General features: G+C 37.3%; 1 protein-coding gene across 1 annotated transcript in view; it reads left to right on the plus strand.

Annotated features, from left to right (window-relative positions):
• Positions 1-3,813: 3,813 nt before the first annotated feature.
• SLC30A8 (solute carrier family 30 member 8) overlaps positions 3,814-14,809 on the plus strand; it is a 36,930-nt gene continuing 25,934 nt past the window's right edge. The window contains exons 1-2 of the mRNA XM_023592579.2: positions 3,814-3,884; positions 13,236-13,435. Coding sequence (XP_023448347.1) covers positions 3,814-3,884; positions 13,236-13,435 — 271 coding nt within the window. The remainder of the gene's footprint in view (positions 3,885-13,235; positions 13,436-14,809) is intronic.

Genomic DNA, 14,809 nt, shown 5'->3' on the forward strand with positions numbered 1-14,809 from the left:
ACTCACATGCTAAGAACTTTTATATACCTTATCTATTTTACTTTTAACAAGCACTCTGTAAAGTAGTTTCTCTTAAAGCCCTCCCATTTTACAGATGGGAAACTAAGGTCAGGTAGTTTTTCAAGGTCACCCACCTAAGCAAGTGGTCAAACCAGAAACTGAAACTAAATCTATCTAATTCAAAATCCTATGTATGGGAAGCAGATGTGACTCAAGCAGTAGGGCTTCCGTCTACCATATGGGAGGTCCAAGATTCGATACTCAAGGCCTCCTGGTGAAGGCAAGCTGGCCTGTGTGGTGAGCTGCCCCACGCAGGAGTGCTGCCCCGCTCAAGGAGTGCTGTTTCACACAGGAATGCTGGCCCAGATGGAGAGCTGATGCAGCAAGATGATGCAACAAAAAGAGACACAGAGGACAGACAATAAGAGACACAGCAGACCAGGGAGCTGAGGTGGTGCAGGAGAATGATCGCCTCTCTCCCACTCTGGAAGATCCTGGGATTGGTTCCAGAGCTGCCTAATGAGAATACAAGGAGACACAAAAGAACACACAGCCAGTGGACACAGAGAGCAGACGATGGGGGGAGGGATGAGAAATAAATAAATAAATAAATCTGTAAAAAAACATAGCCCATATATTAAGTGACTTTATTCCATGGCTTTTCCATAGGAACAGACAAGTGACAAACATGATGAAAATCTACATTTAGTATTTAAAAATAAACACATTTTTGTGTCTCCTTTGAAAAGGTAGCTTGACACAAACAATGGCAACATGAAGTATTTCTGAAAAATGAGTTTAAATTTTAGGGAATGCAAAATATGAGAACTTTAGTGTCTAGGGACAAGGTAGTTTTGCACAAATGCTCACACCCTATCTAGAAGAGAATGTCAAACAGTGCATATGACAGTGTGGTTTATTTTTGCACAAGCATTAGCTACTGTTTGTTAAATCCCATTAGGAAATTGTTGGTGACAACAGCAAGCACTAGGGAGCTGAACCAGTTCTTCAGCTCTGTGAGTGATGTTCTTGTGGCTGACAGAATATTTATTCCCAGAGGTAACTGTTATAAATTGCATTTTGCCCCTTCAGTTGCTACAAGCTTGTGATAGAGAGTGGGCGGAGAGGACAACCTGTAATTCAGGATGTTTTGGAAGCCTGTTGCCTAGGAAACTGGGATGAACAGCATAATGCCCACCAAAACAAGAGAGGATTTTCTTTTTGGATCCACATTGCTTTCCAAATACATATTCTGTGCTGCTCATGGAACCTGATTTGGGGCTTTGGCTCTTGATGGGTAGCTAAACTAGGGAAGGTTAGTCAGGGAGGATGCGGACATTTTCATAAACACTGTGCTGACAAAATACTGGGGGTCCGGGGGCAGGGCGTTGCAAGGATGATGGTGCCATTAAAATGAGTTTATAAGAGGATAGATGATCAACAAATGAATACTTTATATAATGTAATGTGCAGGCAATTCTTGATCATAACCTATCTGCATCTAAATTGATAGCAGCAAAGCTTACTCTTTTTTAACATAAAAGTTTTATTTGCTACACTCTGTTGTTTCTGACTCTAAAACTACTCACACCAGAAATTTTTAAACCTTTAAAACCTTTCCCAATTGCTTTAAAATATGCATACTTCATTTTTTATTTCAAAATTTATCATTCGTGTACACACATATATTTATAACCTTATAGGTGCATATGCATTTAATTTGAACCATATAAATTGCTCTAAGTCCATGTTGGACTTACAAAAATGGCAATTTCATATGGGTCAATCTATAAATGAGTAGAAGAGATCAAAGAATAAATTTGGAGGGCAGGTACAGTCTTTTTTTGCTTGAGTCCCTTATTTCCTCTTTTCCCATCTAGACCGTATCAGCTTCACCCTATCCTCACTTCCAGGGAATCTGCCTTAACACGGTATCCTCCATACTCAAACAGATACAAAAGAAACACAAACAGATATAAATATATCAGTTCATCCCTGCTTGTACTAGTGACAAAGCTCATGGTTCAGAATCTCAAACTCCTGGACTGTCTTTTTCCTGTTTGATCTGTATGGCCAAATATTCTCTTTACTGCATTTGGATATTGCTTTTCTTCTCTTCTTTGCGCTTGTCTTTAACACAGTTCAGCGTGATTTCAAGTAGTTTCCTTGCCTTTTGTCATTCATTCGCTAGAGTTCTATTTGTCTCACGTGTTAGGAAATAAATAATTCAAGATGTAAAATATGGCAGTGTGTCACATGGTTTGGTTAGTAATTCTTGTCTGGTTTCCTACTTTTGATTCCACAGAATAACCTATTTGTTTGCAAAGTTAGGAGTTAGGATATATGAAAAGGAAATCCTTCTGTTTTAATTCTGCTAAGACCAGACCCAGAATGTAATGTCTTATTCCAGAAGACAAAAAACATTTCTTTCCCCACAGGCCTCCCCCAGCCTTGTTTCTGGTTGCCATCCATCAGAGAGAAGTTAACCATCAGTTAGATGACGGAGTCACATGAGAAGGACTTTCAAGTTATGGTATAGATGAAAGTGTTTGAAGTCTTAAGATAAGAGGCACAGCTCCACCACAGATTCGATAGGAGACCTAACGGTCTTGTTCTCAGCAAGGGTGACTTCTCCCTTCACTGCTGTTGCAGTCATTATTTTTCTTCCAGGTGACAATTTTTTTAATCAGGCAATTGTGGGCAAGGTGGGCAAATTCCTGAAATTTCAGCAAGATGGGCAAATAGCACATGGACCACTGTGCTATACCCATGACTAAACTCTCTTAAGTTTTCTCACCAAGAAGTTAATGTTGATAGAGGGAGAAGGAAAATGAGAATTCCCCACTCCCCATATCAGGGGAGTGCTCTTTGGCCCCCACACAGATGCTTGCCATTTGGCTAGTCTGTTGCCAATGGGGAGTTGTCCCATCCGTTACCTGGAGAGGAAATGCTTTGTAATGAAGTAAAATGTCATTTCCTAGAAGTTTGGGTGTTGAAGGTATCTTGGGAGCAACTCAGAAGGTTCCTTTCCTAAGAACTGTGATTAGTTTGCCTGATAAGATTCCCTTGGTGAGCCTTCTACCCTCTGCACCCAGCACCTTGGTGAGAGAGAATTCATGTTTCCGTTTTTTGTATGATTGAGGACTGTTATCTGTTTAGATGCTGAATCTGCCCTTCCCCTGTCTGTCAAAGGATTTCAAAGCTGCGGCAGGAACCATTTCAGATTACAGACTTCCAGAACTAATGACCCTTGTCCTCCTCCTCAGTAGTGAAACCTCAAAATGGTCCTAGGGGAGGACAAGTAAATCCTGACTGCTGCCTAGGGGCCATCTCAGAGCTAAATCCCAGGAAAGATTCATTTAGGTTGTGTGAGAGGCAAAAAACAAACAAACAGGAGACTAGAGTACAGAAGGGCAGCTGTTTGCAGCTCACCCAGGTGTGCTCTGAAGGCTAAACCCTACATCAGCAATTAGTAGGAAACGTAGCTCCTCTACCTCTTAAAAAGCACAGTTGAATCAGATAGCATGGGAAAGACACACACGCGCGCACACACACACCACTTCATATGAGGCACCTGCATGTTTCCCTAGACAAGGAGTCTCTGTGGGTGAGAGAATGAGGCCAGGCAGGAATCCATGGAGGCTATAATTTTAGCAGACCTACCAAGAACATGAGTGTAGGAGGCTTGTTACTCTAAGTCCTGGAAGTCTTCTAAATTTTTCTTGTGAAAGTGTATGAATAGTTGTAGTGCTGCTTTGCTCCCCAAACTGCGCAGTGACTTAAACAACCACCAAAGCTCTTGTTCTCGCCACCATGGAGTTTCTTGAAAGAACTTATCTTGTGAATGACAAAGCCACCAAGATGTATGCCTTCACTCTAGACAGGTAACAGTTATGTCTATTTCACAATTCTCTGTGCCTTGAGTAGTTACGGAATCCCTAGATTCTACCACTTCAGAACAGGAAATTTTGCTTTGCAACTTGGAGACATTCTGTAAAATTTTGTAAACTGTTTACTGACATATACTTCATGTTCTGGAAAATGCAATTCTTTCTATAATTTATTTGATTCCTTAAATAGTCTAACTGCATGAAGGAAACATTGTTTTAATATATCTTTCAGCTCTAGTTTTTCTTCCATTAGATATGCATGTGCTAATGTGTTTTGCTTTCTTTTTCTCAGTTCTCCTCACCTTTAAGATAGGTAGTAAACTTCATTAAATTATATTTAGACAAAAATAAGACTTACAGCTACGTGGCAAAACTGTGGTTATGTTGTTCTTAAAATTAATTGCTGTTTTCCTAATCATACAATACCTTTATCAATATATACACCTATAATAAATATAGTTGATTTTAATGTTCTGCATAGTTCCTGCTCCTCTTGATATCTTCCAAAGTACCATGTGCATATTCATTCATTTTCCATTTATTTAACAATTATTTATTGGACATTAAATGCTGGATACATAATGGAAAAGACAACATTCCTAGTCCTAGATCTCTGTACTCCTGAAACTTGGGATCTAATGGACAATCTAGGTAAGAAATAGGCAATTACAATACAGCATATGTGTCATGCTGGGAGAATTTAACGAGAATACAACAAGGAAACCTAGGTTTTACTGAGATTTTGCAGGGATGGGGAACTTTTTCTGGAAAATATTATAGACTGAGAACTACAAAATAAAAAGGAGTCAGAGTAGGGTTAAATCTTTCTTGGAGAGGAGAGTTAGGGAAGGTTTTCCAGACTGCAGGATTTGCCAGGTAAAGACCGATAGGTAAGGATGAGAGCTTGGTGTGTTTGGGGAGCTGAAAATAGTTCAGTTTGAGTGGGGAGAAAAGAGCAGCACACTCAATCTGTATAGATGAATACAGGAAAACCTGAAATGAAGTGATATTAAGAGCAGGATTTAATAGGATAATGACCCATTAATGACATATAATGTTTTTGCTGACTTCATGGAAAAATTCTGTTAATATACGATTCACATTCTAAAGAGTAACATCACTTTGGTTGATAGCGTCAAATGTCTGAGCCCACCAGGTTTTCTTAGGCTTTTTAGAATTTTGCTTAACAGATGTATAACAAAATTTAGCACATCTATTATCTCAGATATAAGAATTATTTTTCTTAGAAAATAACATTAGATAGGATCTTGTGAGGTCAGAAACATACACCACAAAACCTCATGTTAGGTTGGGTGGGCATAAATGAATAAATAATCTCTACATTATTGAAATAAAAGTATTCCCTTTATGCTAAAACAGACTCTTAGTTTTCTCGTGCAGAAATAAAGTCAACCATTTCTAGTTTAAGAGTCTCATTCACTTCCCGAATGGATATGGTTTTCAGGACACAGTGCTGAGAAAAACTATCAGACTCCTTTTTCTTTTCTTTTTAAATAAAATTCATTTAGCTCTGGAAGGGATTATTTCCCAGATCCCCTCATTTTACCAGCTAGGAAACTGAATGCCAGAGCGAATAAATGGCTTTCTTAAGGTTAGTTGGCTCATTATGACAGCACTGGGATGTGGACCCCTGCCTCTTGTTTGTTAATTTATTGTCCCTTCCTTCCTCACCACCCACCCCACAATTGCACCTTAAGTCTCAGGGATCTTTTACCTGTTTTCTTGCTGAGGTCACAAGTACCTTGAGCCCCTCACCTGTTCACTCCCTTCCCTCACCTCCTTTAACCTCCTTTTTCATGTACTTTTTTCTGTCTCTCTTTCACAGATAACTTTCTTCCTGATTTCCTCCTCATTTTTCCTTATCATCAGCTTTCTATTTAAATTGTTACCAGCTTTTAAGAAATTTAATCTGAATGAAACTTTATTACCTAATGCCACAAAGGGAGTGTTTTATTTCTCTATTACTTTGTAATAGACTACCCCAAAACTTAGTGGCTTAAACAACAGTTATTTTATTACTCACAGTTGTGAGGGTCAGGATTTGGGGCTGGGTTCCAGGTGGGGTCAGCTGGGATGGCTCCTGAGGCCGCTCATGGCTAGGCTGGAAAGTCCAAGATGGCTTCACTCAACATGTCTGGGATCTTCACACTGGCTCTTGTCTGGGCATCTTTGTTTTTGTTCTGTGTTTCTGTCTGTGTGTGGTCTCAGGATAGCTTTGACTCCTTTGGTGGAGTTCAGGGTAGCAAAAGAGCAGAGGTGGAAGTTGCCAGGTATCAGAAAGTTTAAGTCTAGATGGGGCATAGCATCATGTTCACCACATTTGATGGGTTAAAGAAAGTCCCAAGACCCAGATTCAAGAGGCAGGGCAATAGACTCATCTCTTGATGGCACGTGCAAGCAGGGATGACAGGAGTTGTGGGAGATCATCTTTACAGAGTAGTCTATTGGGTCTTTCAGGTGCCATGAATGCTATTGTGCAGCCTTTCTCTCAACCCCTGTTCTAGTGATGTGATTTTCTATACTTTGGGTTCATGGTAATAAAAACCTCTCTGTGTAAAAGTGACCTGCACAGTCAATATGGTTTTCTTGGGGTAAGGTGGAAAGGATTGGGGTTTTCCTTTTCCTAAGTCATATGATTTAGAAATACAGGGAAAGTGAGGGCAGGGACAGGTGGTAAGGACAGACTGCTGGAAGGTCTTGTTATGAAACCTTAAAATAGGTGTGTATGTGCAGGTCTTCTGGGGGTGGTGTAAGGGACTGGTGGACTTTCCTCCTCATGAAACAGCTATTTTGCTGGTGAAAATTATTTTTCAAGAATAAAAATAGAACCAGAAGTGGTAAAATAAGAGGGCTAATATAACAATAACAACCTCTCCAAACATATACTCCTCCCTCCCACCCCCCAGGTTTCTTTAAAAGACATAAAATATTATAGAATATTAAATATAGTCACTTAACAACAGAGCCCCATTTATATGAAGCGAAAGCTGGCAAAACAGGAGAAATATACAGTTTAAACAATATTAGAGATTTAATATCTTATTTTCAATGATGGACTGAATAACTACAAAAAAGATCAGAAAAATATAGAAGACAGTCAACACAATCAACCAATTAGATCTAACAGACATCTAAAGAACACTTCACCTAATACTAGCAGAATAAATACTTGTTTTCAAGTGCACATGGAACATTCTCCAGGATAGACCATATATATATCCAATATATATATAAAAGGATTGCAATCTAAAAAGTATATCCTCCTGCCACAATGGAATTAAATTAGAAGTCAATACCAGAAGGATATTTTAAATTCACAAATATGTGGAAATAAAGCAACGAACTCCCCAAGTAACCATTTGGTCAAAGAAGAAAGCACAAGGGAAATTAGAAAATACTTTGAGATAGATGAAATAAAAAACACAGTATACCAAAATGGTATGCATCTAAAGCAATGCTTAGAGGGGGAAAACTTATTTTAAAAAAGAAAGCTCTCAAATTAATAACCTAACCATTCACCTTAGGAAAATGGAAAAAGGAGAGCAAACCAAACATAATATACCAGAAGGAAGGATATAATGAAGATTAGAGTGTAAATAAATGAAATAGAGAATAGAAAAACAGTAGAGCAAATAATGAACTAAAAAGCTTACTTCTTTGAAAATATTTTTAAATGACACTATTTAGCTAGACCAATAAAAAATTTAGAAGACACCAATTACTAATATCTGGAGTTAAAGAGAAGACATCACTACTGACCTGACAGAAATTTTTTAAAAAAGGATTTTAAGGGAATGCTATGTATAACTGTAAGCCAACAAATTAAGTAACTTAGATGAAATGGACAAGTTAATGGAAAGCAACCAACTACCAAAACTAACCCAGGAAGAGATAGAAAATCTGAGTAGACTTATATCAGGTAAAGACATTGAATTAGCAATAAAAAAGTCACACAATGAAAAAACCAAGTTAAGATAGCTTCACTGTCAAATTCTACCAAACATTTGAGATAGATTTAATATCAATCCTTCACAAACTTTTTCAAAAATAGATGAGAAGCAAACAGTTCCCAATTCTTTTTATGTGGCCAGAATTATGTTTATACCAAAACAAGACAAAGACATCACAAGAAAAGAAAACCACAGACCAATATCCCTTATGAATATAGATGTAAAAATCCTCAACAAAATACTAGCCAACTGAATCCAGCAGCATATATAAAGAATTATAAACCATAACAAAACGGGCCCTTTCTCAGTAATGCAAGCTTGACTTAACATCTGGAATAAATCGAAGTAATATACAATATTAATAGACTAAAAGGCAAAAAACCCACATGCTCATTTCAATAGATCCAGCAAAATCATGTGAGAAAATCCAGCATCCTTTCATGGTAGAAATACTCCAAGGCACTGAATACCTAGGACTGTTTCTGGGGCAGAGAGAAGAGACTAAGTAAGTGGGAGAAACAGAAGCAGGTACTGTCCAAGGGATTCCAGGAATGGTCTCTCTCCTCTCTGATATTTATACTCTCTTTGGAAATGGTGGGTCCATCTTCTGAGGATTTTAATGTCTTGTCACCACTGGAGTAGAATCTAGAATAATGGATGTGGACAGAGGAAAAGTAAAAAAGAATTTCACTTTTTGATTATGCAAGATGAGAGAAAAATTCTTAGCCCCAAAGCTATTTCACAGTATGACCTACTTTATCTTTTCTGAAATAAAATTATGATAATATAATGTGGTTTGTGAAAAGAACAGATTAACAAAAATTATCACTTTTGAGCATTTATCCTGTTCTAGGCACACTTTGAAGTGTTTATAATAATTAGCCAAAACCTCATAGCCACTCTACCAGAGACATATTATCATTATCTTCTTTTTGCACATGAGGAAATTGAATTGAGGTATAGCGTGGTTAAGTAATTTGCCTACAGTCATATGACCAGTGAGTGGTTAGACTGGGAATTGAACGTAAGCAGCAGGATGCCAGAACCCAAGTTCTCAGTCTACAGACTGTATTGCCTTCCACTTAGTGCCATTTCAGAAACTGGCATGCTCTCTTTCTTAGTTGCACTAGGTGGAAACCTGTGAGCCATTCTTGAGTCCCACCTTTCCCTTATTCTTCCTTAATTAATGCTGTTGATTCCACCGCCCACACATCCTCATGTGTCTACTACTATCCATTTTCATTGTCGTCACACTGGTCCAAGCAACCAGCATTTTTGTTGCTGCTGAGTTCTAAATGGTTTCCATGTTTTGCCCCCCTACACTCCAAGCAAGACCCAAAGTGATTGCTTTTAGAAATGCAAGCCACATAATGTTACTCCCTTCCTCAAAACCTTCCAACTATCTCCCTTCAGACTTTGGATAAAATTAAACACTTTACAATGGCTTGGTCCTTGCCTACTTCTTTGACCGCCTCTCATCTCACTCTCTCTTCATACCACTATCGTCACCTATGGTAGCTTTCTTTTTGTTCAAGACAATTTCTGGAATAACATAAGCTCTTTCTTACTTTTAGAATTTTGCACCAGCAAAGCCCTCTGCTTGCGATATACTTTTCCAATGTAGTTCTGCTCTTATTATCCTTTAACTTGCTACTGAGGTATCACCTCTCCAGAAATGCCTCCCCCTACTACCCTATTTAAAGTAGTCTTACCTTCCTTCTCCTAGGCATAGTCCATCATACTACTACATAGTCTTTGCTCCCATCTATTGGTTTATTGTTTGTCTCCCTCTGCTATGACATAAGTTCCTCAGGAACTTTGTCTTATAGACCATAGTATCATTAGAATCTCTGGTAGGCTCAAGCACTTTGATAGATATGCAATAAATATTTGTCGAATGAATGAATGAATGAAGCATTAAAAAGTATGTGGTAAGACCTAAGCTTACTTCTCCTTTTCTAACAGAAGAGTGTTTAAGCTGCTTAGGAGAAGTGATGTGAAATTGCAAAAACACAAGTGAATTTGTGTAGTCATCCGACTGTAAATGTTATTAGCCCCGTTTTAGAGATACAGAAACAAAAGGATTTAACCTCCTCTGCCACCAAACAAAAACAAAATAAAAATGGAAGCTTCTCTAAGATCACAGAATAAAGCTCCATTTTCTAAGTCCTATTTTAGCATTTTAACAATCCTATTTATCTAACTCAAAGTTCCAGGCTATGGCATTAACTTTTCTATTTCACTATTTCTCTTCTTATTTTCTCTTTGATGCTGCAGTAAATTTCTTCAGTCTAACCTACTGTTCCTACTCTTCAAATTTTAGACTATATTTGAATACATGGGACTTTATGGTGATTTAAAGCGAATTCACATTTCTTCTGAGGAATTTAGCATTTGCTTTTAAGCACCTTCTTAAAATAATACCTCTTTGAATTTTCAGACCCAGGGCCTGTTCTGCATTTAGAGATACTTAGGTAACTTTGCACTCATGAGATGATGAGGAATATATTTTAACTTTGTTTTTTAACTTAGTCACAGATTCCTTGGAGAATCCAGTGAAGACTGTGGGCTTTTGCCTCCTCTCATAAAACACATGACTATAAGCGCATTGCATCCAATTCCAATGGACACACTGAAGCCCAACTTTGGACTTTTGGCTTAGTGCTTAAAGGAGCAGTCTCAGCTCAAAGTACATCCATATTGATTGTTCTTATAGTCTAGCACATGGAAACTATTCAAAAGTAAATGTTGGCCAGGTTTCTCACATTTTCTCCTTGTGGCATTGCCCAGATACATTTCCTGCTTTGGTCTTGCTCCTAAGCTGCTCCAGGGTAAGTTTCTTCTTCTAGCCTCTTATTGCATGACCTTTCCTGGCCACAAGATTCATGAAAAATAAATAAGTAAATAAAAGAAAGCAAAGCTTCCCCTGACCACAGCGAGCCAGACACGGCCAAAACAGTTGGCGACCCTGCCTGCTCATGTTGCCTTCTCCGCACAAGGACAGAGGAAACTCTGCCTTGCTTTCACACTAATTCTCAGGCTTCTCCGAATTGATAATATTGGTGCCCTACATTTCCACATTCTCTGTTGTTGTGTTTGTTGTTGTTGTTGTTGTTTTATCAGGGTATGCTTTATATTACAAAGGCAAAAATCTACTCATTTATAAGTGTAGATATTCTTCATGTCACTTGCCAAAATGTTCTGATTCCAACAAAGAATATTTGAACTATTCCAAATCTTGAGGGCTATTAACATTATTGGCAAAAACCTTGTGAGGCCAATCTGGCAATATACATCAAAATACTTAAAATTATAGGTACTCTTTGACCAAGTAATTTCCCTTCCAGGATAGTATGTTAAGGAAGTAATAATATATTGAGCAAAGATTAACAGAAGCTATGAATCACAGCAGTGCTTATATGAGCAAATAATTGGAAAAGAATTAATTGTCTAATAATAGGAAATTGGCTAATTATGATATGACATATCTACATTAAATGTGATTCTCAGCAGATGTTAAAAATGATTACATAGAAGATTTACTACATTGAGAAAATGTTCATGATGTACTTATAGCTAAGAATTAGGTTCCAAAGCTATATCTTTAGAAGGATCCTCTTGTGAACACTGTCATCTCATCTGAGGTGATACTAGCCCTTCCCAACTGAGTTGCAGCCATTTGATTTGGGTAGCATTTACCCCACTCTTAGCTGTAGGAATCAGCATGGTTAGGTTAAACCAGACTCCTCAGTGTAACAAGGCATAACTCAATCAACCCACTCATCTTTCTCTGGCCATACTGGTTGGTTCTTGTGCGGCTAAATCATCATGAAGCTCAGGACTCTTACCTAGCAGTTGCAAGAGGGGACACAATCTCCCTTTATATGAAAGAGCAAGCCCTGGTTACCATTGGCAACCATGTCAACAACCATGAAGAAAACCTGCCTGAGATTGCAGCATAGATGAGAACTACAGAGATATGGAGCTAGAAGCCTGATCAAGCAGTGCCTTTAGACATAGTCAGTTACAGAGCCAAGAATTCCCATTTATTAATTTGGCTAACATGAGCTGGGTATTTTGGGCTTGCAAACAAATACATCTTACTATAACTTCAATCACATAGAACATGTTTATTTATATATTACAAGGTTATTTGACAAAATATAAATAATAGGTATCTTTGGGGGGCAAGGTTACCAGTGATTTTTCACCTACTTTGTGCTTTTCTGTAATTTCATATTTTCTATAATAAATGTACATATAATTTATTCATAAGAAGACCCCAATATAATGATAGTGTCATGATCATCATTATTATCTTAGACAAAACCATCATGCTTTTAACTCTGGATGGTGATAAGCCAAATAATGAAATAACTCTTCAAGTATAGGCTAATTTAATGCCATTTTAATATCTCTCAAAGCTATGAATGCAAAGTTATTAATCTCAAGAATCTCATTAATATCTTCTATGTTTATTAAAAAATCAAAATCTGATTAGTTCAAGATCCATGGACATGACATTTGCATTAGTGAAATTAGTTTTAGGTATACTGATGCTTAGGTAGGGAGGCAGTGTTGCAGGGAGTCAGAAAAACAGAGCTTAGCATCTCAGCTCTGCCTTTTCCTGGGTATTTAATCTCAGGCAATTTACTTAACTCTTCGATCTGTAGTACTTCAGCCCAAAACCTATGGGGTTGGACTAAATGATATCAACAATCTTGCTTTGCAATCCTATAATTCTATGAATGACCCTAAATGATGCTCTTGATATTTGAGCAGAATAAATATGCACTGTTTTCTTTAGGAAGCGTTAGTTGCTTTGAACTCTTGTTATAAGTTTGATTGATTGGTAGAGACTGTCTGCAAAGCTGTATTAAGAAGGTTTCTGACAGTCCATATGGACTCAGCATGAAAAAGTGCTGTTATCTATTAACAGGATTGCTGTGGGAAGAAAGGGAGAGTGATGGCATGCGATACTGGGTGTTTGAATCCTCAGGTGGACTTTTATAGGCATAGCCTATATCCTCCCCGGCCTCTTTTTTGGGGGGATGGGTGTAACACAGTTCCCAAAATCTGTTCTAAGTGAAGTAACATGGAAGGGAATACATCAAAGTGTTTCTGCTTCCTCTCTCCTATTTATTTGACATCTCTTAGTCACAGGTGGTATACAAATTCAGGTGGTTGCAAATTGAGGAGATTTCTTTTTGTCTTTCCCTTAAATTTGACATTTCTTCTAGAAGGAGCTGTGAATGATAACTTCCTAGCTCGTTAGCAAATGTTCTAACAGCAGTTCTGAGAATGGGTAGAGCTGTCAGTAAGGTGCATGTTTGCAACCATGTTCACTTCTTGTTTCTGTCGAACTCATCCATAGTGTGGAACTCCAGCAGAAACTCCGGAATAAAGATCAATGCCCTAGAGAGAAGCCAGAGGAGCTGGAGTCAGGAGTCATCTATCACTGCCATGGCAACTCCAAAGCCACTGAAAACAGGGCGAACGAACAAGCCCTTGCCAAGTGGAAACTCTGTGCAGCTTCGGCAGTATGTTTTGTTTTCATGATTGCAGAGGTCGTAGGTGAGTGTGACTCAGGAAGACTTGCCTGATCAAACAAAGCAATAAATAAACAAAACCCCTTCATCATCACAAGAGGGTCATCTCTATTCTTTTAATGTAAGCTTTAATATTTTCTGTAATTATAAAGCAACGATACATTTATTGTATACAACTTGGAAAATAGAAGGAAACAAAATAAAATTCACCACTACCCCACATTCGAGTGATAACCTCTAATGACGTTATAGACATTGTTTTCGTACAGTGTATTTTCTATTCGTAAATCACAGATTTACATAATTGAGAAAGTACTGAATGTTTTTGACCATGCTATCAAATACTTTTCAAAAACATTTTCAATACCTGAACAATATTCTATATGTTGCACCATGATTTACATAACCATCTCTCGATTGTTTAGAAAATTAGAATTTTTTTTTCTTGCAATGTAATGGACAAGTCTGCAATGAAAATCTTTGAATAAAACTCTGCCTGTCTTTCTGGTTATTACCTTTGAAGAGATTGCTACAAGTGGAAATAATTGGTTGAAAAGCATGAATATTTTTACTACTTTTTGATGCGTATTACCAAACAGTACTCCAGAAAGTTTGAAACAACTCATATACCTATCAACTATGCATGTGAATGAGTCTCTACAAATATTAGCAGAACTTATTTTAATCTCTCAAAAATTTTGTTAATGTGTAAATGAATATGTTTATTTTAATATTTATTTCTTTGTTACTGATAGAATATCTTTTGCACATATTAGTCATCTGTATTTCCCCCTGTGAGTGTATTTCCTCTTTGCCTCTTGATGTCCATTGTTCATTCTTTTAGAGAACGTCATAATTTTCTATGTTAACCAATGGGAGCTCTTTTTATAATTAGGATGTTAATCCCTCATCTTACTTGTTATGAATACTTTTCTAGTTTGTTATTTGCCTTTTAATTTTTGGTTTGACTTCAAGATGTTTTACATTTTATACAGGTAATTTCATCAAACTTTTCGTTTTTACTTGATTTCTTTTACTGTTCTTACTGCTTTGGTGCTTAGTAATCCTTTCCCATCTAGTAAGCAGATAAATATCTTTTTTTGTTCAATTTTTGGCATCTAATTTTTAAGTCAATCTGAAATTAGATATACTATATGCTTTAAGGATTGAAAAATATATTTCTAAATAGCTAACAAAGTTTTATTGCCATTTATGGAATAATTAAATTCTTTCCCCCATTGATTTTGTTTCTTTTTATTACTTAACAAGTTTTTAGAAACAGTAGAGACTGATTCTAAGTAGTTTCCTTTTTTTCTGTTTCTACTCTTCTGTCAGTAACATACTTAGCTAATGCAGATTTTTATGTTATAATGTCTGTTGGTGGCCTTTCATCATTCTT

This window comes from Dasypus novemcinctus, chromosome 14 (assembly GCF_030445035.2).
Source record: "Dasypus novemcinctus isolate mDasNov1 chromosome 14, mDasNov1.1.hap2, whole genome shotgun sequence".
Lineage (NCBI taxonomy): Eukaryota > Metazoa > Chordata > Mammalia > Cingulata > Dasypodidae > Dasypus > Dasypus novemcinctus.